Source organism: Cajanus cajan, chromosome 4, assembly GCF_000230855.2.
Source record: "Cajanus cajan strain Asha chromosome 4, NIPB_CcT2T_4, whole genome shotgun sequence".
Taxonomy (NCBI): Eukaryota; Viridiplantae; Streptophyta; class Magnoliopsida; order Fabales; family Fabaceae; genus Cajanus; species Cajanus cajan.
This window is the reverse complement of record NC_138520.1, coordinates 68,676,168-68,700,658: the sequence shown is the minus strand read 5'-3', so window position 1 is coordinate 68,700,658 and position 24,491 is coordinate 68,676,168. Positions and strand designations below refer to the sequence as shown.

General features: G+C 32.1%; 2 protein-coding genes across 4 annotated transcripts; one reads left to right on the top strand and one right to left on the bottom strand.

The window, feature by feature from the left end:
* The first annotated feature begins 6,462 nt into the window (after nucleotides 1–6,462).
* On the top strand, nucleotides 6,463–10,637 carry LOC109795516 (Phototropic-responsive NPH3 family protein). Of its 2 annotated transcripts, XM_020355051.3 has the most exons (5): nucleotides 6,463–6,986; nucleotides 7,503–7,569; nucleotides 7,973–9,130; nucleotides 9,477–9,939; nucleotides 10,062–10,637. In XM_020355051.3, exons 1-5 carry the CDS (start codon nucleotides 6,907–6,909, stop codon nucleotides 10,076–10,078), a joined length of 1,785 nt encoding a protein of 594 aa, XP_020210640.1. In that variant the 5' UTR covers nucleotides 6,463–6,906; the 3' UTR covers nucleotides 10,079–10,637. The 2 variants fall into 2 exon arrangements, with proteins under 2 accessions (XP_020210640.1, XP_020210638.1); XM_020355049.3 differs by having other exon boundaries at nucleotides 6,467–6,986; nucleotides 9,477–10,637.
* Nucleotides 10,638–11,836: 1,199 nt separating this feature from the next.
* PPT1 (polyprenyltransferase 1) lies at nucleotides 11,837–17,178 on the bottom strand. 2 transcript variants are annotated; one of them, XM_020383569.3, is made up of 8 exons: nucleotides 16,588–17,177; nucleotides 15,613–15,748; nucleotides 14,638–14,759; nucleotides 13,573–13,642; nucleotides 13,309–13,458; nucleotides 12,815–12,950; nucleotides 12,636–12,732; nucleotides 11,837–12,175 (listed from the first exon to the last, which is right to left on the bottom strand). In XM_020383569.3, exons 1-8 carry the CDS (start codon nucleotides 16,965–16,967, stop codon nucleotides 12,106–12,108), a joined length of 1,161 nt encoding a protein of 386 aa, XP_020239158.1. In that variant the 5' UTR covers nucleotides 16,968–17,177; the 3' UTR covers nucleotides 11,837–12,105. The 2 variants fall into 2 exon arrangements, with proteins under 2 accessions (XP_020239158.1, XP_082929022.1); XM_083072896.1 differs by lacking the exon at nucleotides 12,636–12,732 and having other exon boundaries at nucleotides 16,588–17,178.
* Between the last annotated feature and the right edge of the window lie 7,313 nt (nucleotides 17,179–24,491).

Sequence of the window (24,491 nt, the reverse complement as noted above, 5' to 3'; positions counted from 1 at the left end):
GCCGTAAGGCTGAGTTGATGTAGGCCAAAAGGCTGAGTTGTTGTAGGAGATCTCCGAGTTGATATGCGTGACGACGCATTGTATGCTTATTGATGATCATGTTGAAAATCGATGGGATGTATGTTGATGAAGTGTTGATAGTCGTGGTTGTTTATATTTTCTTAAATCTTTCTATATGTTGTTTCTTTTTATGCTAGCTTACCCTTTGTGTTTCCATGTGGTTGGACTGCAATGATCGTACTATGTACGGGAGCAGAGCAGGGATAGGCGGTGGATAGTGATGAGTCGGCAGCTGATAGATGGAGTTGACTTCTATGGATGTTTTGTTTGTTTTGGTCACTTGGCATAGTGACTTTTGATGAAATTCTTGTATTGCATGCCCTAACTCTAGTCGGACTCGGGACATATGTATATATTTATATTCTAGACTCTATATTTATATACTCGTTCTATTCTGTCTAGTGTTTTCCAGTGTGCTGTGATTGTGAGTGTAGTGACCTGTCGGGTCGTTACATATATTGTAAGAATATCATTTTTATATTAAGATGAAAATGTTCGATTTCAATCCTTAAATTGAAATAAACTACTTAAATTAAAAGGTTACAACTAAAGTTAATATGTATTGTCACCATTGTTGTTTCTATCATTAGTGTTATTATAATCATCATTAAAATTATTGTACCACCATCAGTGGTGGTGACAATTATGATAATGGGAGTAGTAATGGTGGTGACAATGACAATTATAGCAAGAGTGGTGTTGGCGACGATAGTAAAAGGATGAATGAGTAAGAAAAATTTGGAAGATTTATCTTATAAGTGGGAGATCATGATATATTTTAATGAGTATTTTGATCACAACCTTTTATTTTAATCTTAAGTTGAGAGTGATAATTTTCATCTTCACATAAAAATGTCATTCTCACAATATATTACAGTTCCAATTGTATAGTAGTGACATTAAATTTGATAGAGACAATTATGATATGATAGTATGTGATAACCTTATTTGTAATCTTTTAATCTAAACCATTAATTTCAATTTAAGAATTATCATGATATACATTCCTTTTATATATATATATATATATATATATATGAATATATTATAATTTGTAAATAGTTATTTTGAAATTTAATCAAATAATAAAGTATTTTGGATGTAACTGATGAAATGGGTGTTTAAAAGATATAAAGTAAATAAAGAGTTTTGTTAAAATAAGTATTGGCCTTGGCCCAATTTATTCTTTATATTCATTAGAGTTGAAAATACTTAATATATTCTAATCAATATGTCATGATGCAATAATATTTATTAAAACAAACATACATTATAATTAAGATGTACACATGTAATCAAGAGTTGGTACAAGTAGTTAATATGTTAATTCAAGGTTAAATTATTTTGATACTGTTTAAGTTTAAAACAGAAATAATCATTAATCAAGTTTTACTTATTTTCTGTTCAAGTCAGATTAGTTTAAGATAGATCTTAAGACACTGATACAAAATATAAAAAAAAATGTACACGACTCTTTCAAACATGTCACTTTAAAATGCAAAAATCTTGGATGATTTTATATGAAAACAAACATTCATCCATTTAGAGTCTTATACATTCTTTAGCTAAAATGTGAATAACTCTTATATTTAAAAAAAATAGTTTTTTTTAAAAGATATAAGATAAGATTGAAGTAACCTGAAACATAATTTAAATCTGGCCTAAAAATATATCCGATTTAATTTCAAATTCGTGATAATTCTTCTTTATAGCATAGCGTGTTCCTTGCAATCGTAATTGTTGAGAAAGAAGGCATGTGATTCCATGTTAGGTGGTATGAATCACGAAATACAAGTGCTTGAAGACAATACATGGAATATATCATATATGCATCTTCTCTTCCGGCAGAGACCCAAGTGCCTTTAAGAGATCTCTTAAGAGTATGTTCCAATACGATTTGAAAACACTTTTAAGTATGTTCCAATAATTAAAAGATTTTTTAGGTGATGACCAAAAATAAAATTGTAAGAATTTAGACTCAACAAATACTATAAAATAACTCTAACATTTTTCAAGCATGAATAATCATGCTTCAAATCATTTATGTTTATTTAGAGCATAGAACGATTTGAAGCAACTTTCCTAGAAGGGTTATGTTTCAAAATGTTGTATGTTTCAAATTCTAAATTATTGTCTTAATAACATTAATAACTAAAAAAGCTGATGATTACAAAAATAAATCTACAAAACCCTAAACCTTATAATAGTGATTTATTTTTATATTTTGTTACAATTATCTTTTCTAATTATTAATGTTATTAAAAGATTTGAAATTTCCTTACTACATAGTTATTATATGATTTAGACTCTTTTAGTTATCATGATTATGACAATGATTTATATTTTTCCTAGTTATCCTAAATTCATAATTATAAGATCAATTATTATTATTATTATTATTATTATTATTATTATTATTATTATTATTGTTATTATTTAGGTTCTACTTTTGTATGTAAACAATAACAAACATAAACATGTGAATATATCTCTTAAAATATGAGTTATGAAACTTAATTTAATTCTACAAAGTTAGTTTGTACGGTGAAAGTTGTCTCTCATTTATAATCAATTTATTTGTCATATGTCAAGTTAATATATGACTTGAGTTTTCTCGGTATACCTCTTCATATTTAACACTATTGAATTTAGTACGTAAAAAAATAATAAGTGATAAATGACCCTTTTTAATGATCTATAATATGTGAGATTTATGTTTTTGTCAATAATATCAATTTCAAAATTAACCATTTCTTCCATCTCAGCGTATAAAATGATTTTTTTTTAATTTTATGTATTATTTTGTTATATAAATTTTCATTAAACTTGTGAATAGGTAAATAATCAATAAAAGTAAGAAGGCAAAGGAGTAAACGTTATTATTATTTTTTCTTAAAATCTGTCTAAGTTTTATTTCATGAAAATATTTTGACAAACTTAGACAAATTTTACACTAATAACTTTTAAAGTAACATAGGAATCCTTTTTGACGTAGTTACATGTAAGGATAGCAAAGTGGGTTGTGGCCCGTCAAAAATTGGCGGGTCGGGCCCATCATTTCAACCCGCCAACCTGCCAAGCCCGTCAACCCGCCGGCTAAATAGCGGGCCTGCCCGTCACAACCCGTCAGCTCGCATATATATTTTTTTAAATTTAATTATTTTTATGTTTATTTTATTTTGATGTAGAAGTGAGGATGAAGATGATTAAGAAAAAAAAGTAAAGACATCTTCTTCTAAGAGAGGTCCTAATATTCTTAAAATAAAAATTTAAAGTTAATTAATTGTATTTAAACTTGTTTTGTGAACTATAAAAAAATTTAGTTGTATAAGTTTATAATTTGGTTTTGATTTTGGTGTAAATGGACAAATTTTTATTTGATTTTGTTCTAAGTTTGTAATTTGTTTTTATTGAACATATATTATGTACAATATGTATGCATTTATAATTTCATATGGTTATATTTATTTATTTGTAGCATTTTTTTTATTTGAACATAATATATTTTTTTTCCATTTTTTATTTATTTTTGTATGCGGGCTGGCCCGCCAACCCGCCAGCCCGTCCTTAGGCGGGGCGGGCCAGCATCTCCAGCCCGTTTTTTATCTAGGTTATGAGAAAAAGAAAAAAAAATAAGTTACATATTGATAGCTATATTATACTTGAAATAAAGATTTTTGAGTTTAGACCATTATTGTTTAGTTATACAAAAGTAATAAAAATATAAACTTATCTCATTTTCGGTTGGGTTTAATTTTTAGCGAGTTTAAAAATTCAAAATCAAACTCGCCCAATATAACTCGTATAAAATCAAAATTTTAACCTGATTTATAAGACCCGCCCAAATCCACTCAAAAAGTAATATTTTTTATCAAGTTTTTCAAGTTCGATTTAGGTCTGAGTTTCATGCTCACCCTTAACACTACATAGAAAGGAATGATACTTTACAGGTGGATCTAATGGTGAAGTCAATAAAATTTTTGTTTTTGGATTGTTTAATTTTTTTATTAATATTTATATAATTTCTTTTAAGGTTTCATAATTTGAAAATTGTTTTTTTATTATTAAAATCTACTTTAAAAGGTCTATTTATATATATAAAAAATATAAATATAATTTTTTTATATAAAATATTTTTTTTATAAAAAGATATTATTATTAATTTTAAAAAAAATCTCACTTTAAAATATAGGTGAACTTATTACTTTATACATGAATTCTACATCTATTTTATAATGCGTTCATATTTAAACGAAATAAGGGAAATAAACCACTTTTGTACAAAGACAAAAACCATTTTTATTTCTATTACATTTCATTTTTCACTTAAGGTTGTTATATTATTTTCACTTCTTTTTTTTCCTGTTCCTTCACTTTCAATACAATTAAATAAAAGGGAAAAAAATAATCTTTCCTTCTTTTTATTATTTCCCTTACAAAAAAACCTAAAAATCGTATGACTTTATATATATATTTTTCCTTTTCTTTTCTGAAATCAAAAACACCCTTTAACTCTAGCAAGTTCGTCGATTAATATCACAAACAATACATTAAAATTACCTACAGGTTGTTCGTTGTGTAAGGTTAGAATTTTATTGCATAGCGTTTCTTTAGGAAAATAACCTCGTTTATAGAAAAATCATTATATTTGTCTTTAAATAAAGTATATATTAATGGTTAAATTACATTTTTTTTTTTAATAAGAAGCAAGTTATAGTATATTTTACATAAGTTGTCTTTTTTATTGTCTCATAAAAAAAATACGAGGTAGTAATATTTTGTAAACAGTTACTCATAAATGCTGGAAAACTTTGGTATAAAAAAGAAACCAGATGTTATTATCTAATCAGACAGCAGACAGGGAAGGAATAAACTTATGTCTTGGGACAGTTGTCTTGCCACATATTATTCATAATCGACAAATATGAAAGACCAATAATATAAAATAACTACAGAAAATAAGTGTCGTAAAAATTCAGAGAAAAAAGCTTTGTCCGATTCTGTAGGAGAACGTGTTAAAAATTCACAGAAAAACTGTATGAATGAATGTATGGGATTGAGATGAAGATTATGTGTTGTGTTAAAAAGAAGAATATAAAATAAAATGGGAAAAGAAATGAGAAGGCAGAGATGTGTAGTGGTAGTGTCTCTAATAATTGCATCTTTATTGAGTTCCGTGACATGGATCCATGCCACCAACACTCCATGTCAGATGTCCTTAGACCACTTTTTCTTTTCAACCTCTCCCTTTCTCAATCCCTTCTACGCTCCCATTGCTTGCCCTACGTCACACATCTTTTGCTTTTCAAACCCCTTTTTTTTCTTTTCTTTTTAATAATAATTTATATAATATTTCAAAATTAATAATCAAGGAATAATATATACTTGTTTTCACTAATCAAATATTATTTTAATATAAATATATATTAAATCTGAGAATATTAATTGATCTCGTATTTCAAAACATACATTACAATTACTAATAGTGTGTTTGGAAATACGTTTCCACACATTGAATCACGTCCGTCCGAGATCAAAAACGTGAAAATAAGAAGCAAAATTTTTTTACTTCTCTGTTAACGTGATTTTCAAACGTGTACCCGGACACACTATAAATTATCTCGATCTTATTTTATTACTTTGATGATGGATCATCTTATCTATCTTGTACAAGGATACTTCCATAGATTTCATAACATATGATATCATATGAGTAAAACTAAAATTAAGATGATATTTATAATGGCATGCATAAAAATATATGACCATTTTTTAACCATCTTCTTAGTTGTCTAGAAAAAATAAATCCCACCAAATATCATTTATTATTGGAATAAATTATATATATTGATAGTTTTTATTTTTTATGAAAATGTTTTTTAACCAATTTCTTAAAACTGATAACTAATGACTGATATGTATATTAAGGTATAACTTATGACTAGTTAAACATTTTTAACATTGTAAAAAACGATTTTAGAAGTATCATATCAATTTTATTTCTCATGATACCTTAGGACCATTAGGTCAAGAAAGACTTTTATATTCTCATTTAATTGCTATATGTAATTAAAGTTCATGTTTGAAATTTGAAGTTCATTTGTAACCCACACAAAACTCTAAATTAACAGTTTTTATACATAAAAGATATTTAAATCTATACACCAGGTACAGCAGCAAATTTGATTTTAATTAGCAAAGTTGCTATTTAATGGGTACTATTAAAGCCATAATTGTAGCGTTTGGTTTTGGTCATTTCAGTTCAAAATCGAAACCCAATAAAGCAAGGTGACACAGGCACACACACACACAACCCTGTGTTTCTTTCTGTTTGCAAATTTTACCACAGGGCTGAGTCTTTTGTAACGTAACGTGTCCACGTCCAAGGCCAACAGTGGTACTTGATTAGATAATAACATGTGAATATGAAGTCTGAACAGTGTAGTGTATAGTGTGTAATAACTGTATTATAACACCAAAGCCAGGAACAAAAGCAGCCAAAAAGCAAAAGAGGTAAGAAGACCATAGGCTGGCTGCTACTACACATACACACAGCACATGTTATGAAAACGAAAAGAAAAAGCTGTGTTGTATGTGTGTGATGGCATTTGTGAATAAATGAATGTCATGCTGAGGGCCTTTTGGGGCGTTTAGTCCAAAATATTCCTGAACCAGTCATCAACCGTACGCATTCTTTGATAGTTTAATCATCAACAGCCACAGCATAGGTCTCAGTTTGTGTTGCTGTTCCTGAAACATACACAGCTCAGGCAACAGCAGGAGGAGGAGTTGCCTTTTCTCAACTCTCCTCACTCACTCTTTCTATTCTAAGAGATAGAGAGAAACATGGTTTCTGAAACCTCCCTCTCTTCTTCTAAACGCTCTCCAGCATCTACTCCTAAGTTCTGCAACTCTTTCACTACTAGGTACTCCAGCATCTATCTATTTGACTATGTTATGTAGGTTGGTGGGGGTGTAATATGTACTAGTCTGTCTATATTTCATTTGATAGTCGGTTAAGAATGTAACTTCATGTGCTTTGTTGCCACTCTTTCATTTCAGTCTAGTTCTATCTTACTGGTGTTGAAATTAAGGCATTTGTTTGTTGATTGCACTTTTGATAGCCCTTCATCTGGGTTTTATTGATAAAGGTTATGCATATTAATCGGGAAGTGAGTGCTTAAATCCAACACAAATTTTATGGTGAGATATTTCCCAAGAATTTAGATATCTAAATTCTTGGGAAAATTCAAGGTGAATTACATGCTTAAAGACAACATTCTTGACGTGCCGTTATTCTCAACTCTTTCATTTCTTTCGTTGTGAAGGTTTTTTTGGTTAGTGGTGACATGAATCAGAGGATGCTGTGGATTTCAGCATCCCTGCATCCTTGATAGGATTTTGTGACAGTTGTCATGTCATATTGTTATTTTTTGTTGCAGGATTTTTGCTGATGTTGCTGGTGATATTACCATTGTCGTTGATGGGGAGTCTTTTCTGCTGCATAAGGTAAATCTTTCAAGATGCGGTTGAGAACCATTTAGTACATTCATGAGCTTGTTTTATTTGTCATTGAGTTGCAAGTTTTATCTTGTAAACTGTAGTTTTCATGGCTTGAATTTGAGGGTCTGTTCTACCAGCTGCTATGAATTGGGATATAATGAACAGTATGTCCAGAATCCATAATATGATAACAAGCTACTAAAATCACCACTATTTTCCAAAAGTCATGCCTACTTTATGATATCAACGAAAAAAGTTGATGACTTCTATTTGGCTTCTTTTGAGTACAAAATAGCTGCACCAGTCAACTCAATACTATTCAGACAATGTCTATGAATCTACAGAAACAATAGCTTAGAATTCAAAATCTATTTAAAACTAACTAATTACTTTGTGCTGGTTCATGAAGTTTCCCTTGGTGACCCTAAGTGGGAAGATCAGGAAGATGGTGGCTGAATACAAGGGTTCCAATGTTTCAAACTTGGAGCTACCCAACTTTCCAGGGGGGCACCAGACATTTGAACTTGCCATGAAGTTCTGTTATGGGATGAATTTTGAGATTACAACATTCAATGTTGCCCGGCTTCGATGCGCAGCAGAGTACCTGGAAATGACAGAAGAATACCGGGAGCAAAACCTCATCTCAAGAGCAGAGATATATCTGAATGAGATTGTCTTTCAGAGTCTTCAGAAGTCAGTGAAAGTGCTATCCACCTGTGAGATGTTACCTCCAAGTGTAGTGGATGAAATTGAAATATCAAACGGGTGCGTGGAAGCCATTGCAATGAATGCTTGCAAGGAGCAACTAGTTTCTGGTTTATCTAAATTAGACTGTGATGGTGAATCTAGAGAACTAAAGGAGGATTGTGTTGCATGGTGGGTTGAAGATCTCTCAGTGTTGCGTATTGATTACTTCCAGAGAGTCATATGTGCCATGGGAAGAATGGGGGTGAGATCAGACAGCATTATTGCATCACTGATGCATTACGCTCAATCATCATTGAAGGGTATTGGAAAGTGTCAATTCTGGAATCCATCAAGGACAAACTCAAGTCCAACCAGTGTAGAAAAGGACCAGAGGATGATTGTGGAAACTCTTGTAAGTCTCATGCCAGCAGACAAAAGCTCTTCCATTCCATTGACTTTTTTGTTTGGCATGTTAAAGATGGCTATCATGTTGGGTGCCACCATTCCCTGTAGGCTTGAGCTTGAAAGGAGGATTGCATTGCGGTTGGAAATGGTCCCATTAGATGATTTGCTTATACCATCTCTACAGAGTGGGGACTCCTTGTTTGATGTTGATACAGTTCACAGGCTTCTGGTGAATTTCTTGCAAAGGGTTGAAGAGGAAGAAACTGAAGATTATGGGTATGAATCTGATGGTCTTGCTTCTGCAGGCCATGGTTCTCTACTAAAAGTGGGGCAGCTTATTGATGCTTATTTAGCAGAAATTGCTCCTGATCCCTACTTAAGTCTACAGAAATTCGTTGCTTTGATTGAGATACTTCCTGATTATGCTCGAGTTATTGATGATGGCCTCTACAGAGCTGTGGATATTTATTTGAAGGTACATCTGCTTGAACTATAGGAAAGTTAGGTGCTTCCTAGTTAAACCTCATTCTAAAATCATGCAACAGTTACACTTGAAAAACTAAACAGTTTATTCTATTTGTTATTCATTTGAGTTTAATCGGATGCAATCTGTGTGAAAGTTTTACACTTTCAACCGATCAGAATCCATCTTTGATATGACTTTTAAGATATTTATTTTAACAACCGACAAACTTACCTTACATGATGGTTTATGATCAGATGATTGTGTAAAAAACCTTTATACTGTTATTGCATATATTATTTATTCTATTATTTTTCCTCCATGTCGACAACAGAAATTATTTTTGCTCCTTATTCAGGCACATCCAGCACTAACAGAACAAGAATGTAAGAAACTTTGCAAGATGATAGACTGCCAGAAGCTGTCTCAAGAAGCATGCAACCATGCAGCCCAAAATGACAGACTTCCACTGCAGACGGTGGTGCAAGTCCTGTACTGTGAGCAGCTGCGGTTGAAGAACGCGTTGTCGGGTAGTTCGGGAGATGGGTTGCTGTCACAGAGAATAAGCAGTGGTGTTCCAAGTGCAGCCATGTCCCCCAGGGACACCTACGCTTCTCTGCGGAGAGAGAACCGAGAACTGAAGCTGGAGATTTCAAGAATGAGGGTGAGGCTGAGTGAGTTGGAGAAGGAGCAGATGTTCATGAAACAAGGCATGATTGATAAAGCAGGAAATGGAAGAACATTCTTAACATCACTTTCAAAGGGAATAGGGAGAATTGCAATTTTTAGTGGTCAAGGAGGTGGAAAGCGCCAAAAATCAGGTAGGAAGTCTCGTGGTTCAGAGGGGAAAACTGGTAGGAGTAGGAGACACTCTGTCTCATAGATATAATATTGTTCTTCTTAGCTATAAGCTTTTACAGCACTCTCTATTATACCTTATCAGGTGATCACAACGTGTAAATGATTTGGTCACAAGTGTCTCTTCATCCTTGCCTTGGTCGTTAGTTTGGCACTTGAACTTCAATGTCCTACATTCTCTCTTCCCCTTCTCTGCTGTATATGATTTCACCTGCTGAGGTAAGCTCGCACAGTGACACCAAGAGGAAGCTTCATCAAGCCCCACTTCCTTTCTCTAACTTTCACACCCTAATGTACTTATTTCTTGTCAAACATGCTCCTTAAATTGTTTGAAAAGGAAAATGTAACATATGCAACCAAGTACTAAATGATTAACCTTAGGTTTAAGTTTCAGTAACTTCTCATTGCAAGATAAATCCTACGCTGGCTTGTGGATGCCTATTGGTGACACGAATGGCAATTGTTTCCATCCCTTCTGCCCAAAAATATCATTATTGGTACGTTACAGGCATGCAGCATCCCCCACAAATCCGAAACGAACATTTTGTTGATAGTGTTGGCGCATGTTATTGTCTCGGGAAAAACATGGACATGTTGGTTACAGAATTCTTGAGATATGTATTATTCTTCATTGTCTATGCAAGGAAACGGATCTTTCTAACGACTTATAGTATGTTTGGTTTTACGTGTCAATATTTTAAAATAGACTTTCACACATTCTCATATTCCAAATAACAAAGTAACTATGTTGATGGATTAGAAAAAACGTGAATTACGTTTAACCTAACGTTTTTCCAAACATGTCCTTAATTTCCAACCTCGTTCTTGATTTTTAAGGTTTTCAATGTTGCTGATTTTTTCACAAACCTGCAATATTCATCAATGAAAGTCAACATGCTACAAATAGAATCCCCTTTCACACGTCCAAACATCCAAAATATGAGAGTATGTGTAGATATTGTTGGGTATATTTTTTAGAGTTTCTTTACTGAAAATAAAGAATATTTTTTGGTAAAAAAATTCTCAAAATCGCTTATAAACTATCACAGTCCAAACATATCAATGGACTTATTAGCTTAAAAACTTGTACCAACATATCTACAAAATATCGTATAAGTGTGGCTGACACATTTATAAAATGTCATATTAGTATGTCTAACACGTTTCTAATATGATATTTGTTAAATACATCATGACACACATATGCCTCACACATTTACATCATATATCACAAATTTATTTTTAATACCTCTCCAACACAAATTGAACATGAACTAAGAAAGTGAGTCGCTCTTAACTAGTACTTATATGATTTGTTTTCTAAGAGTCATTATCATATAAAAATTATAAAATTTACATATACATAACGTGTTTCCATGTCCTTCTTTTTAAAGATTAACAATGTGACCCTACTTTTTAAACATTAGCAATGTCTCAATGTCCATATCCATATTATGTCAAGTGTCTATGTCAGAGTCGATCCTTTTTAGTTAAAAACTTGGAACCATCAAATGGTGGAAGATGCGATTTGGTATCTTACACATGCAGTGTTTTACCAAAATTGAAACCGGTTAAGTTGCTCGAGTATCTGATTTATAGGTCACAACCTCAAGTGTATGAAACTCCAATGTCAAGCTGCTTGTTCCATAAAACCTGTTCCATTCTTTCATGTCATGTTAGCATGTGCCGACCAGAAACTGCAGTTTGCTAGACAACCTCCAGATGAGGGAAAAAGAATAGATATAATTACATGTTAATCAAGTGATTCAACTAGTTAACAGTTAACCACTTACCAATCCCTTCAAGTCCAATAAATAATAATAACTAGCGATTAGTGTTTCAGTTCTACAATTACTAAAATTATTTCAATGAAACTAATGCAAAAATATTATGTCAGTAACCGTGTTTCAACGGTTAATCCAAAAAAATTACAAAAATAACATGTTTCAACTTTCAACAAACAATGAATAAAGCTCAGCCATAAATTAATTGGCTCATAAAACATGTTCTGTAGAAAATAAATGTAATCAGATACAACATCCTAGGGCGGTTAGTTTCGGTATGCGCACAATGTTAGAAAAATTGTTCATGTGCGTGTGTATATATTTTCTATAAGGCAAAATGTACGCCTATGATGAAAGTCTTCCAGCTAGAATTCCACCAAATATGATAGCTCCAAACCACTTGTTTGAGACAAATCTGAAGGAAAAAGAAAATAACAAACAAAAAGGTACCAAAGTCAGTTCATAATGTTCAAATTTAAGAAGATAAAAGTAAACAATATATGGTAAGCTAACTGATACGTTGAAGTTTTCTAACATATTGCAATCAATCGATAAAACGCTTGAAAAGTAATGAACAAAAGAATTGAGCAATCACTGAATTTTGAAGGGGGAGTATATTTGAGGTCTGAGTACATAAATATGCCATCAAGTGTTTGTAGCAATGCTATATAACTTATTCTTTCAAAAACTGAAATAGAAATTTGAAAGTGTTTATGATAATATCAAAATTGCTTTTCCATGGTACAATTGACCATTAAAAAAAATCTGAAGCTGCAACAGGATGGCCTAGCCAATAAAATTTAGATTTGAGATACTTTCAAAAGATTTTTTTGGATAATTATCATGAATTTATGTAATGAACCTCCCTAACTCACTTCCTATTGCAATCCGCGCGTGATGAGAGGTCAACTGTCCATATTTGCCAGCCTAAGTGTCCAGATGCAGCTGCCAGAGATGCATAATATGGCCAGCCTACTCCACACAAATGAATCAGGAGGTAGAACCCAAGCAGTCATGAAAATAAGAGAACAAAATGATGATCATAACCAAATACCTATTTCAGCATTAAATCCACTAACAGCAAGACCACCAAGGCATGCAATCCCAAACCCAGAAATCCACTCCTTCGTTGAATCACCAAAGCGCAAAGCTGTTGATTTAACTCCCACTTTCAGGTCGTCTTCTTTATCCTAAATGCCAAGGTTAGCAATATTATTAGACACTAAGAATTCTGATTGCAATGCCTTAAACAAAAGATTCAAGTGGAGGTTACAAAGCAGTCTTGTCATTGTACTTACTGTTTCAACAATACAACTTAACTGTTATAGACAACTCAATCATCTGAGCATGCTTAAAAATTTATACCATGACTTTTACACCTTCCATATTTGAAAGAGAGCATAGTATGCCATTGCCCCTTAGAAGGCAGAAGTTCAGGAATGTACAAAAATCATAAAGGCATTCCACGCATCAATGCAGATGATGAAGCAGTTAAAGACAGGAGTAAAATTATATGATCACGCCTTACTAGAAGAAGTGCTGTTTTACCTGATGTGCATAGATAGTATCATACACAAGAGTCCAAAATACTCCAGAGGCATAAAGTGGCAGCACAACAGATGGATCCAGACTTCCTTTAACTGCTGCCCATCCTAACAAAGCCCCCCAATTAAAGGTCAACCCAAGATAGGCTTGAGGCTAACCAATATAGTTTCAGGACAGCACCATATAAAAGCATAATGAGATCATGAATTAAAATAATAAAGAAATAAGATAAGAAAAAAAAAAACTAGAAATGAGGAAATTCATTACCCAAAATGTAAACCTCTTCATGAGAGGATATGAGAAGACGAGCAACAAGGATGAGGCACCCAAAATACGGCTGCAAAAAGTACACAAACCAAAGAATAAAAATATAAAATTTGAGCAAAATTCACATGTTCACACTTTATGTTTATTCAGTAATGGCTGCATATGAAATACTGAGAAGATGGAACTCAAGTAGAATTTTCTGCTCATTTCATATTTTCACTTTAATTACAATATTGTCACATTGTTTTTATTTTGTTGTCTTTTTTTCAAATATTTCTATAGGAAACAATGAAACCAACATTTTATTGTTTTCATTAATTCCTATATAAATCTCTGAAAACAAAAAACAGATGATATTTTTATAATAAAAAAGTAAAAACAGGAAATGGAAACAGATAACATTTTTTTTACACAAAACAGATCCTTATTCAAATAAAGAAAAAGAAAAAGAAAAAGAAAAAAAGGGATAGATCATTCTGCTGTGCATAACAGTGTTTTCCAGGCTATACAGCAATGCTATATCTTCATTTTAAAATAGCCTTTGGTAGTTGAATATATATAGCAATGCTATATCTTCTCCTTTCCCACATACCACAGTTTTCTTATCAAACAATTGAATCAATTTTGACCATGGCTAACATGGAGGAGAGGCAGCAACTTATTGTGAGATTACACAATGTAATACAGAAACAGTCACATATTTCCTTGAGAATATGTGGCAGAAATTTAAAGGAGTTGGTCTTCTACATTTCTGTTCACACTATTTTAACCTACTTACCTCCCATTTTTAATAATTTAAAGGTCTCTTCTTGAGAAGAATCTTGATTGATTTGCCTCAATAACTCAATACAGTATTTAATCCTATAAAAATATCAAAAGTATTTGGAGTTGTCAGCTTTCATGATCAGAGCCACGATCGAGGACATGGAAAACAGCTAATGGTTCCAGCCAGGAAAGTTCTATCTTAGCATAAATAGTTGATGTATTACAAATTTAAGTGTCTAAAGCACCAACATAACAAAGATAAACCTTGATCCATTTTGGAAATTCAAAATTATCACTAACCTATAATTATTCAGTTGTAGAAGAATTCCAAGACCCAAAAGTAATTGAAAACCAAGAAAACAAAGTCCTTGAAATGGTGTCAAAAGACCACTTGCCACTGGTCTCAACTTTGTACGTTCCACCTGCATTATACAATGGTAAGAATATCATTCAGCACATAAAATCTAAGATCACTTATGATGAAGAAAACAAACTGAAGCTTTTCTTAAAAGGTTAAAGGGAAAAACCTAAGAAGCACCACATCACATGCAATCATGTATGCTAAGTATATAGGAAGTGCTTTTACTAAAACAAAATCATGAATCTAATGTCATAACTCATAACAATAAAATCAAATTGAATAAGAGCATCCAATGTCTCCAGTGTTGTCCTAATGGATGCAAAATAACAAGTGAAATTAATCTGGGCTTTAATCAAAGATTCAAAATACAGCCGTGCCCATTAGGCACTGCATCTTCCAATTTTATGGGCATAGGACTCTATCTGCTAGGATCTTTGATTCAACCCAAATCTTAATTCAATCCTCTTATCAATCACTTGGACCTACACAATCTAGTGAATACAACATTTTTATCAATAAAAAGGTTAAATAACAGGAAGGTTAACAGAAGAAGAAAGGACAAGAAATCCCCTTATCAAGCCAAAAAAGGTGTGGCGGGGGACAAGCAAAATAATATAGGGAACTTTCGTGCAGACAAATTGATAACCATATTTGAAGCATAATAGGTAAGGAGAAAAAGAACTTTCTTTAATACAAAATATAGAAAATAAAGATGAACTTACAAGCCATATAAATGTTAAAGCATTATACTCGGAATGACTTAGCTTTCAGTTCATTCTTCTATCAGTACCAGTTATCCTAGTCAGACACATCCACACACACATACCCCCATTATATTAATTTACAACACAAAATCACTATCTCGATATCTCCTATCAAAATCAATGCAGACAAAAAGAAGTAACTACATTTACCATTGTATCAATATCCCGATCAAGGAGATCATTTACAGTACATCCTGCACCTCTCAAAAGCAAAGCCCCACATCCAAACAGAGCCATCATTTTAAAATCGGGAAGCTGACCCGGGGTTGCAGCCAAGGAAATTGACCTAAGACATGAAAAATAAGAAACATTAAATATAAAAAAGCATAAAGAATACCAAGTCAACAAATGGTGAACTTTCTAGCGTGTTGGGTTTCATATCGTAGGAGCACTATCTGCATGTTTCACCTAATGCTACAAGTTGTAAGATCCATGTCCATTTCCAACCAAACACGAAAACAACCATGCGCTAGTTTGACAGAATACTCATGTAGGAATTTAAAATTGATCACGGATGAAAGAAGAATAACGTAGCCATATAACAACTACGTTGCAATAAATAAAGTTACAAATCTAAATTACAAAAAAAGTAGCTTCCCTGCCTTCAAAATTTCCTCAACTAATTACCAATGTCACATGGGTTATAAAAGTTCAATATCTACATATTTCCAAGAATAAATAATACATGCACCCAGAGCGTAAATGTCTTCTACTGTTCTACACAATCATTCAATCACAAACCATCATGTATGACAAGTTTGTTGAATTTTATAACAAGTTAACAACCTTAAAATTTATACTAATGGTGATTTCTGATCGATTAACAGCGTAAAAACTACACTGAAAACGCATACTTATTAAACTCTATTTCTAATTAGCAATAAAATTCGCAATAAAACTTACATACATTACTATTGATATTGTTCTCCTATCAGAATTAGTGTTTCACCTTGGTGACATGCATAATAAATAATTCCGCTAAATGTCAACACAAATTACCGAAATAAAACTCCAATTCTATTTGGAGAACAGTGCAGCATATCGAAGTTTTGTCCTAAAGTTCACCTCTACGTTTTGTGGATGTTAAAGAATGTCTTCGTATCATAAGTGAACAAGAAGTCTTACCACATACAAGGCCATAGAAGCAACCATGTCCCAATTGGCTTATCAAGGCGGGCAAGGCGAGCATAGGGCTGAACCTGCCTAGGCAAGTACAAGTCAATCCAAGAAGTGTCCCCTGCACCACTACTACTCACATTGCCACTTTGCTTGTTGTCCTCCTTTGAAGGACTCGTAGACAGGTACGCAACAAGGTGGAAATTTGAGACACACCCAACACTCTTACGAAACTCAAAATTGAAATTTTGTAGTTGAGTTGGCTTGAATGGGGGACTTGGAGTGGTGGGGCTTTGGCTTACGAATTGCTGAGTGGGGATCAAAAGAGATGCGGCATATGCAGGTTTGACAAACCTACGCGAAGCACGGAGGATCAACGACGATGCCATGTTCTGTAAAAATCATGAAAAATGGTTACGCTATGAAGCTTTCAGCAAGACAAGGACATTTTCCTGTGGCTAAATTATGAAGATGGAAGCCATGATTTTAAGCAAACACGCTCGTGTTTGCAATTTGCATGTCGGAAACTTCGTAAGAATGGAGGTAGCAACCAACAAGGTTTAAGGTTATTGCCGGATGAAAATTATTAGCAGAAAAATGTTTATAACTCGGCGTGGATGATGATCACCACCGCAAATGTTGGGCTCCGTGACTTCTTGGGCTTTTGGGCCACTTTGTAGTAGACCTTCATCTAGGGCCTGTGTTGTTGGGCCTTTTTTGTTACTAAGTAGACCCAAGAAACTTATTGAAAGAAGTGGGCTTAGAGTGTATTTGGAAAAAGTTGGGTCCAACATGATCTATGGCTTTTCCCATGCTTAGAGTGGCTTTGTTTCTTGCGGTCATTTTTTTTTTAAGTTAATTACTTATACACTGTTAGTGTAAAAATTTTCTACACTAGTAATTAATTATATCTTTTAATTGTGTCATGTCACTGTAAACACATTTACTTTTAACAATGACATGACACAATTAAAAGATATAATTAGTTATTAATAAAAAAACTTTACACTAACTTTTTTTTAAATCATACATGAATCCATCATATGTGTTTTTGAACACCCATTTAGGTACATGTAATGGGTGCAGGATTTAAAAAGACACGTACAAAAAGTAATTATTTTTGTAATCCTTCACCCATTATTTTGGGGTTATTTCCTTTTAGAACTCATAGAATATAGACTAACAAAGACCCTCATAGATTTGATTCCTAATGGTTATTAAATGTTTTGGGTCTATCACCTTTGCAAGAATTTTTCTAGAGTATTCATTTATCATTTCAAGTCTTATCTTAATGATATCATTGAACCACTTTAGAGCAACTTCATTCTTGACAAGAGTGTTGGATAATATTATTGTTGCTAAAATATCATTCACCGAATGCAATAAAATAAGGGTAAAAGTAGTTATTTATTTTTAGAATCGATCTTGAGAGGTTTTAGAAGTCTATTCTAATTGACTTTGACTTCTTTATATTATTGTAAATTATTTGAGTTGTCCGATTCTTTTTTTAGCTTTGAGTGACATGTGCAGAGTACTAAAGAGAATAAGTCGAAAAATATAATTCATTTATCTGGTAGTAAGTTGATAGGTTTATTCATTTTAACAAGTTGGCGGGTAAAAAATGACAGATTGATGAGTTAATGTATCTTTAATCCATCTAATTTTTTATAAAAAAAAAAATTTAATAAACATTATTACTTTGACGTATAATTTTATTATTATTGGTAAATTAATTAGAGTGGTTATAATTTTTTATGCAAAGACAAAAGTAATATGTATTTGGCTAAATTATATTCTTATATTTTAAAGTTATTTTACTCTTTTATCTTTTAACACGTTTATTTCGATTTTTTGTTTCATAAGATTCATTTATATAAAAATTATCGAATACAATTGAAGTTTAGACCAAATGTGTTATAAACATAATAAAAATAAAAATAAAAATTTTAAAAAATTATATTATTTTTTAGTTATTTATGAGATATATTTTTCACACAAATTTTAAACGTTAATTACATTTCATATTTCATATAAGTAAATCTAATATTACAAGTTTCACATTTTAAATCAATCAAAAATTGATTTAAAATTATGTCACAAAATTAAAATAATCATTATTTTAAAATGAATAAATTGATTCAAATATAAAAGATAAATGACCAAAATGAATATTTTAATAGATAAATGACCAAATAAATCTAAAGCAATAATATAAAGGACCAAAACTATAATTTAGTCTAATTAAATTGTAAGTATGCAAATTAAACATAATTTTAACTAATGCAACTCAAATAAAATGCAAAAAGAAATGCACTCTTAAAAGAAATACATTGTACATGAAAATGTACTGGTAAAAAATGTGATTAAAATAAGGTTAAAATATATTTTAATCCCTATAGTTTCATTTACTTTTTTTTATAGGCAAAAAAGATTTATTAAAAAGGAGTACAAGGGATACTCTAACCCATAAGCAACTACAAAGGTCAAAGAATACTTGTAGCAACTAAAAAACACGGTGCCTATTTTACAGCTACAGTAATAGAAGATACGACATCTAAAAAGCAAATACTAAGTGATTTACCACAGATTTCACACAAGGACAGTGTTTGAAATACCCTTGATGATGACAGTATGTGATCTCCCACAAGTATAATATTGCTCGTAGCTTAGGCAAAATCAGCTAAAGAATCTCATATGTCCAGAAAATTTAGACAGACAGTCGGGGAACCAACCCAAGATGAGTAGGGGTATTGGAAAGAAAGGTCCTTAGCCTTAAGCCACTTCCAAGAACGCAATTGAATCAACTCCAATAAGTTAGAATGTAGTATGACCTTATCAGAGAAGATAGCCTCATTCCTAGCAATCCAAAGAGACCATAAAACAGTCATCCACACCGTTGACCATCTTAACCGATCCACACTAGAGCAAATAGGTAAACTCACAAACTGTGCTAAGCGAAGGTGGCAAGAATTATGGAGCACAGACTTTATACCAAACCAATTTAAACACAACATCCATATGCAATAAGCAAAAGGGCATTCAAAAAATAAATGGGACACTGTCCCTAGATCATGGCCACACCAAATACAGAATCCACCTCCAGCTTGTAGAATCCCTCTTTTAATTAAGTTTTGTTTTGTTGGTAATTTATTAAGCATAGATCGCCAAGTAAAGCCAGACACTTTTGAAGGAAGAAACTTGGACCATAGGTAATTATATAGAGGAAATTCACCGAATATGTCCTTATTCACAATGACATTGTAAGCTGACCTCACAGAATATTGACCATCTTTTGAAGCTGACCAGACCCAATGATCATTGACTCCCTGTTGCAGGTGCAAGAAATCAATGTCAACTTGCAATTGTTGTAATAGTTCACCTTCCCATTGAAACAGGTTTCGCCTCCAGGACCAGTTCCACACTTCGTCCCCATCTACTGTTACCCTCAAATCATCAATGGTGGCATCTTTATTAGTCGCAATAGAGAATAACCTTTCATATTTTACACAAAAAGCTGTTGGGCCACACCAAGCCTCTTGCCAAAAAAAATGTATATGTCCCATCCCTTACAACCTTATTACACCTACTAGCAAACCAACCATCTGTAATTAACTCTCCTTGTCAATTCTCCATAAATCAACCCACCAATTAGAACCCTTACCCACCTCATCTCTCTCTCTCACGTGTATATTCCCATATAAAGAAGCTAACACCCTATTCCACAACCTCCCCTTATCTATTAAAAGCCTCCACCTTCATTTCCCTACCAATGCAAGATTAAAACTCCTTAAATCTTTGACGCCTAATCCCCCATGCCTTATGTCCCTACACACATCATCCCAAGCAACCCAAGCAATTTTACTATGATCTTTATCTCCACCCCCAAAGAAATCTCCTAAATAAAGATTCTAGTCTAGTAATAATACCTGTCGGAGCCTTGAAGAAGGAGAGATAGTAGATCGGGATGGAATGTAGAACGGATTTCAAGAGAACACTTCTGCCACCAAATGATAAATTTTTGCCTTTCCACTTAGACAATCTCTTTTGTACCTTACTAATTACTGGATCCCACGTCTTTAGCAATATTGGATTTGCACCAATTGGTAGACCCAAGTATGAAAACGGTAGAGAACCCACTGTACAATTTAAGAAAAGAGCCATTCCATCTAACAACTCTCTATCCACATTGATTCCATATAGTTTACTTTTATGGAAATTGACTTTAAGCCCTGCAACCACCTCAAACAACTGAAAAATAGCCTTAATAGCCCAAATATTTTGCAATGAAGCCTCTCCAATGACTAAAGTGTCATCAGCATACTGCAAGTGAGAAACGAGCACTGCCTCTTGACCAGCCTTATAGCCAACAAACACTTGGGACTCAACTGCCTTAGCCATCAAAGCATGGAATCCCTCAGCAACAATAAGGAACAAAAAAGGTGCAAGAGGATCTCCTTGTCTCAACCCCCTCCCAACTCCAAACTCGCTAGAAGGGCTATCATTCAACAGGACGGAGACTCTAGCGGTATTCAAACATTCTTGTATCCACATTCTCCACTTAGAAGGAAACCCCATCCTCTCCATAACGAACTGCAAGAACCCCCAATTAATTGAGTCATAAGCCTTTTCAAAATCCACTTTAAAAAGCAAATTACTTGTATGCTATCTTTTGATCTCCTCAACAACTTCATTAGCAATCAAAATCCCATCCAAAATGGATCTTCCTTTTAAAAAAGCTGATTGACAATCTGAAATGACGCTACTAATCACCTTACGCAACCTATTGGCCAGCACCTTTGCCACAACCTTATAAATGCAACCTATTAAAGAAATTGGTCTGTACTCTTCCACTTTCTGCGGGCTATCAGTTTTTGGGACAAGCACAAGGAACGGGCTATTTGACCCCTTCACCAATTTGCCATATATATAGAATTCATGCACCATAGCTAAAAAATCAGTTTTGAGAATATCCCAAAAATCTTTAATAAAGTTAAAATTATACCCATCTGGTCCTGGACTTTTTGCACCTTCACAATCCCATATAGTTTCATTTACTTTACCTTTTAGTCCATATAATTTAAAATAAATCTTTTTTAATTCCTATACTTATATTTTTCAATCTTATTCAATCCCTATAATTTAAAATAAATTTTTTAGTCCCTATATTTGTATTTTTTTTAATCTTTTTAATTTTTATCGTTAATTTTTTTTTTGTAACGCTTTTCATTTTGTGTTAACGTGATATATGTCTTTAATTTTGTGAGGATAAAAAAAATGTTTCAATAATAGACGTTGCAAGTGAGACTACAAAAGAAGAATGAAGTGTCAAGAGATTTAATTTAGAGTAAAAAGATTAAAAACTTGCAACTATAAAGATTAAAAAGATCTATCTTAAATGAAAGAAACTAAAAAGAATTGAAAAAAAAATTAAGTATAGGAACTAAAAATCCCTATTTAAAATTATAGAAACTATAAGGTAAAATAAGTAAAACTATAGTATAAAAACTAAAAAAGTATTTTAACCTTAAAATAATATACTTTTATTCTATATAAAAATGAGAATAAGTACTTAAAAAGAAAATATAAAATATAAAATAAAACATTAATACAACATAAATTCACTATAAATTTGTCTTTTAAAATCGTAAAACAAAAAAAAAATCTACAAATTAACCCACCAAATTAATAGATTAGACCCATTAAATTTGGTAAAATAAATTGATAAATTTATTTATCTAATTCAACCCACCAAGATGGATTGACGGATTAACCAATGTTAATCCCTTAATGTGTAACTTCATGCCTTAATCCAACTAAATGTTTATGTCAAAAGATCCTTCATCCCCTATCTATTTGTGTTCTGCATGGAAAAAACTTGCCATTTTTACTCAATATTAAATCTTATTATGTTGGGATCATAGATGCCTGCCAAAAATTTTAGGAATGGAACTCCAATCTCTCATTTCAACAGAGACTCTCACTCCTCAAGATCAATTACTAAAGTCGTGAGTTTTGTTAAGGATGGCTTCCAGATTAGGGTAGGGAGAGATGACATGTTGTTTTGGCATGACCGTTGGTTGGATGCAAGATGTATTTGTGATCATGTTACATAAAAAATATAACTTAGTTGTAAAGGTCTCTTATGACTTAATTGTCTAAATTTTAAGACCCTTTTCAGATTTAACTTGTTATTATGTATGTGTTAATATCTTCAAATTTAAATTTAAATTAAATCATACTTTATTTCAAAATATAACAATTTCTATTATTTAATTATATGCTCTACTGCCTACATGTCAATACCATGGTACCAAACAAAATTGCACTATTGTTTTCAAATTTAAATCAAATTAAATGTTATTTTATATTAATTAATTAATTCATTTAATTAATCTGTATAAAAGTATATTTAATCCCTTAAAGTTAAAATTTATCTTTGTAGTCTATATAATTGAAAAAGAAAAGAAACAGGTTTCAATCTCTCCACATATTAAATATACATTTTAGTAACTTTGTCACACATAATATTGAAAAATTCGTCGTACAAAACCTACTCACTAATACTTTTGTCAATGAAATACATCAAACTCAATTGATATCCAATCATCACATGATATATAGATGATTTACTTGTATGTTTGACGAATGACATAGTTGTCATCACTTTTACATATGGCTTATCGTCTACCCACTAGAATCTCTTTGCTTCAAAGGAAATTCACCACTCGTGATGAGTGATGACAAATTGAGTATGACAAGAAACACTCACGGCAACATAGAAAATTGTCATAGCATATTCATATATATCCGAAATTCATCCCCTCTTCATCAACATCATTTAAATGCATTGTACGTTACATATGCTGGATCACATAGTATAGTGTAGACTTTTCAAAATTTGATTTTCAACATTATCTAACCAATCACTAGCTAGGTATACATGTTCCTCAGCAAAGGCTATTAATGTTTTTTGTCATTTTTTTTTAATTAGTTTACTCCTCCAATTCTTCTACCCCTCGACAAACAGAGAAGAAAATAGTGAGATTAATAATATTAATTGATACACTATATATATACCATGTAAAGAATGATGTGCTATCTGATCTTGCATGTGATACGTATAGTGCCATTCACAATTGTTCTTGTTTCAATTTGTCTCGTACCAATTTCACAAAATCATTTCATTACGAGAAATTATATTACTTATTGGTTTTGTCAATTATTAAATCTCTGCTGAAAAATAGGATTATTTTTTTAGTAAATTTTTTTTCATTCAACAATTACAAAACTCAAACCCGATATTTTGGTTAAAATTATTGAGTCAAATTCTACTTGGATGTATAGAAATTGTACTCGTTTAATTTTCTAAATTGAGTGAAAAAAAATTGGAAAAGCAAGTGAAATTAATTAAAATGCAGTGGCATGTGCGAAAATTGAAACATGCACATGCATGATGCATGGAACATAGACAAGGTTGATGAGGGTCAAGATTAAAAATTCAAGAAAGTGGGCACTCACTCGATCGTAATCACTGAGCAAATGCCACGTAACTCGATCTGCATGGTAATGTATTTCATGTGTGCTTAATAAGTGAATAAATATAATATCCATCATATCATATTCATATCTTTGAACATCTAGGTTTGTTCTTATTTCATTGTCAATCCATTTTTTGCGGAACAATCACTTTGCTATGCTATTAATATGCACTGTTTCATCTTGCAAACATGTCATTTTCTGTTTTTGTTCCCCAATTGGATTTCGTTTCAATTTCACACCGATTATTGGTACCCATTTTTTATAAATATTTTTAAGTGAAATTTTGTATAAGTTTTGAAATAGCTAGCGTGGAATTATTGTTGATGAATATGGTTTATAAAAAAGTATTATATATATTTTTTTGGTGAAGAGAG

Bases quoted from the DNA above. Each gene is read 5' to 3' on its own strand.
- LOC109795516 (XM_020355049.3), top strand. From the start codon at position 6,907: ATGGTTTCTGAAACCTCCCTCTCTTCTTCTAAACGCTCTCCAGCATCT. The intron at 7,570-7,972 runs GTAAATCTTTCA...TGGTTCATGAAG, and splicing joins AGTCTTTTCTGCTGCATAAG to TTTCCCTTGGTGACCCTAAG. The intron at 9,131-9,476 runs GTACATCTGCTT...CTCCTTATTCAG, and splicing joins CTGTGGATATTTATTTGAAG to GCACATCCAGCACTAACAGA.
- PPT1 (XM_020383569.3), bottom strand. From the start codon at position 16,967: ATGGCATCGTCGTTGATCCTCCGTGCTTCGCGTAGGTTTGTCAAACCT. The intron at 14,760-15,612 runs GTAAATGTAGTT...TGTATAATGCAG, and splicing joins ATCGGGATATTGATACAATG to GTGGAACGTACAAAGTTGAG. The intron at 13,459-13,572 runs GTAATGAATTTC...TATATTGGTTAG, and splicing joins TGAAGAGGTTTACATTTTGG to CCTCAAGCCTATCTTGGGTT.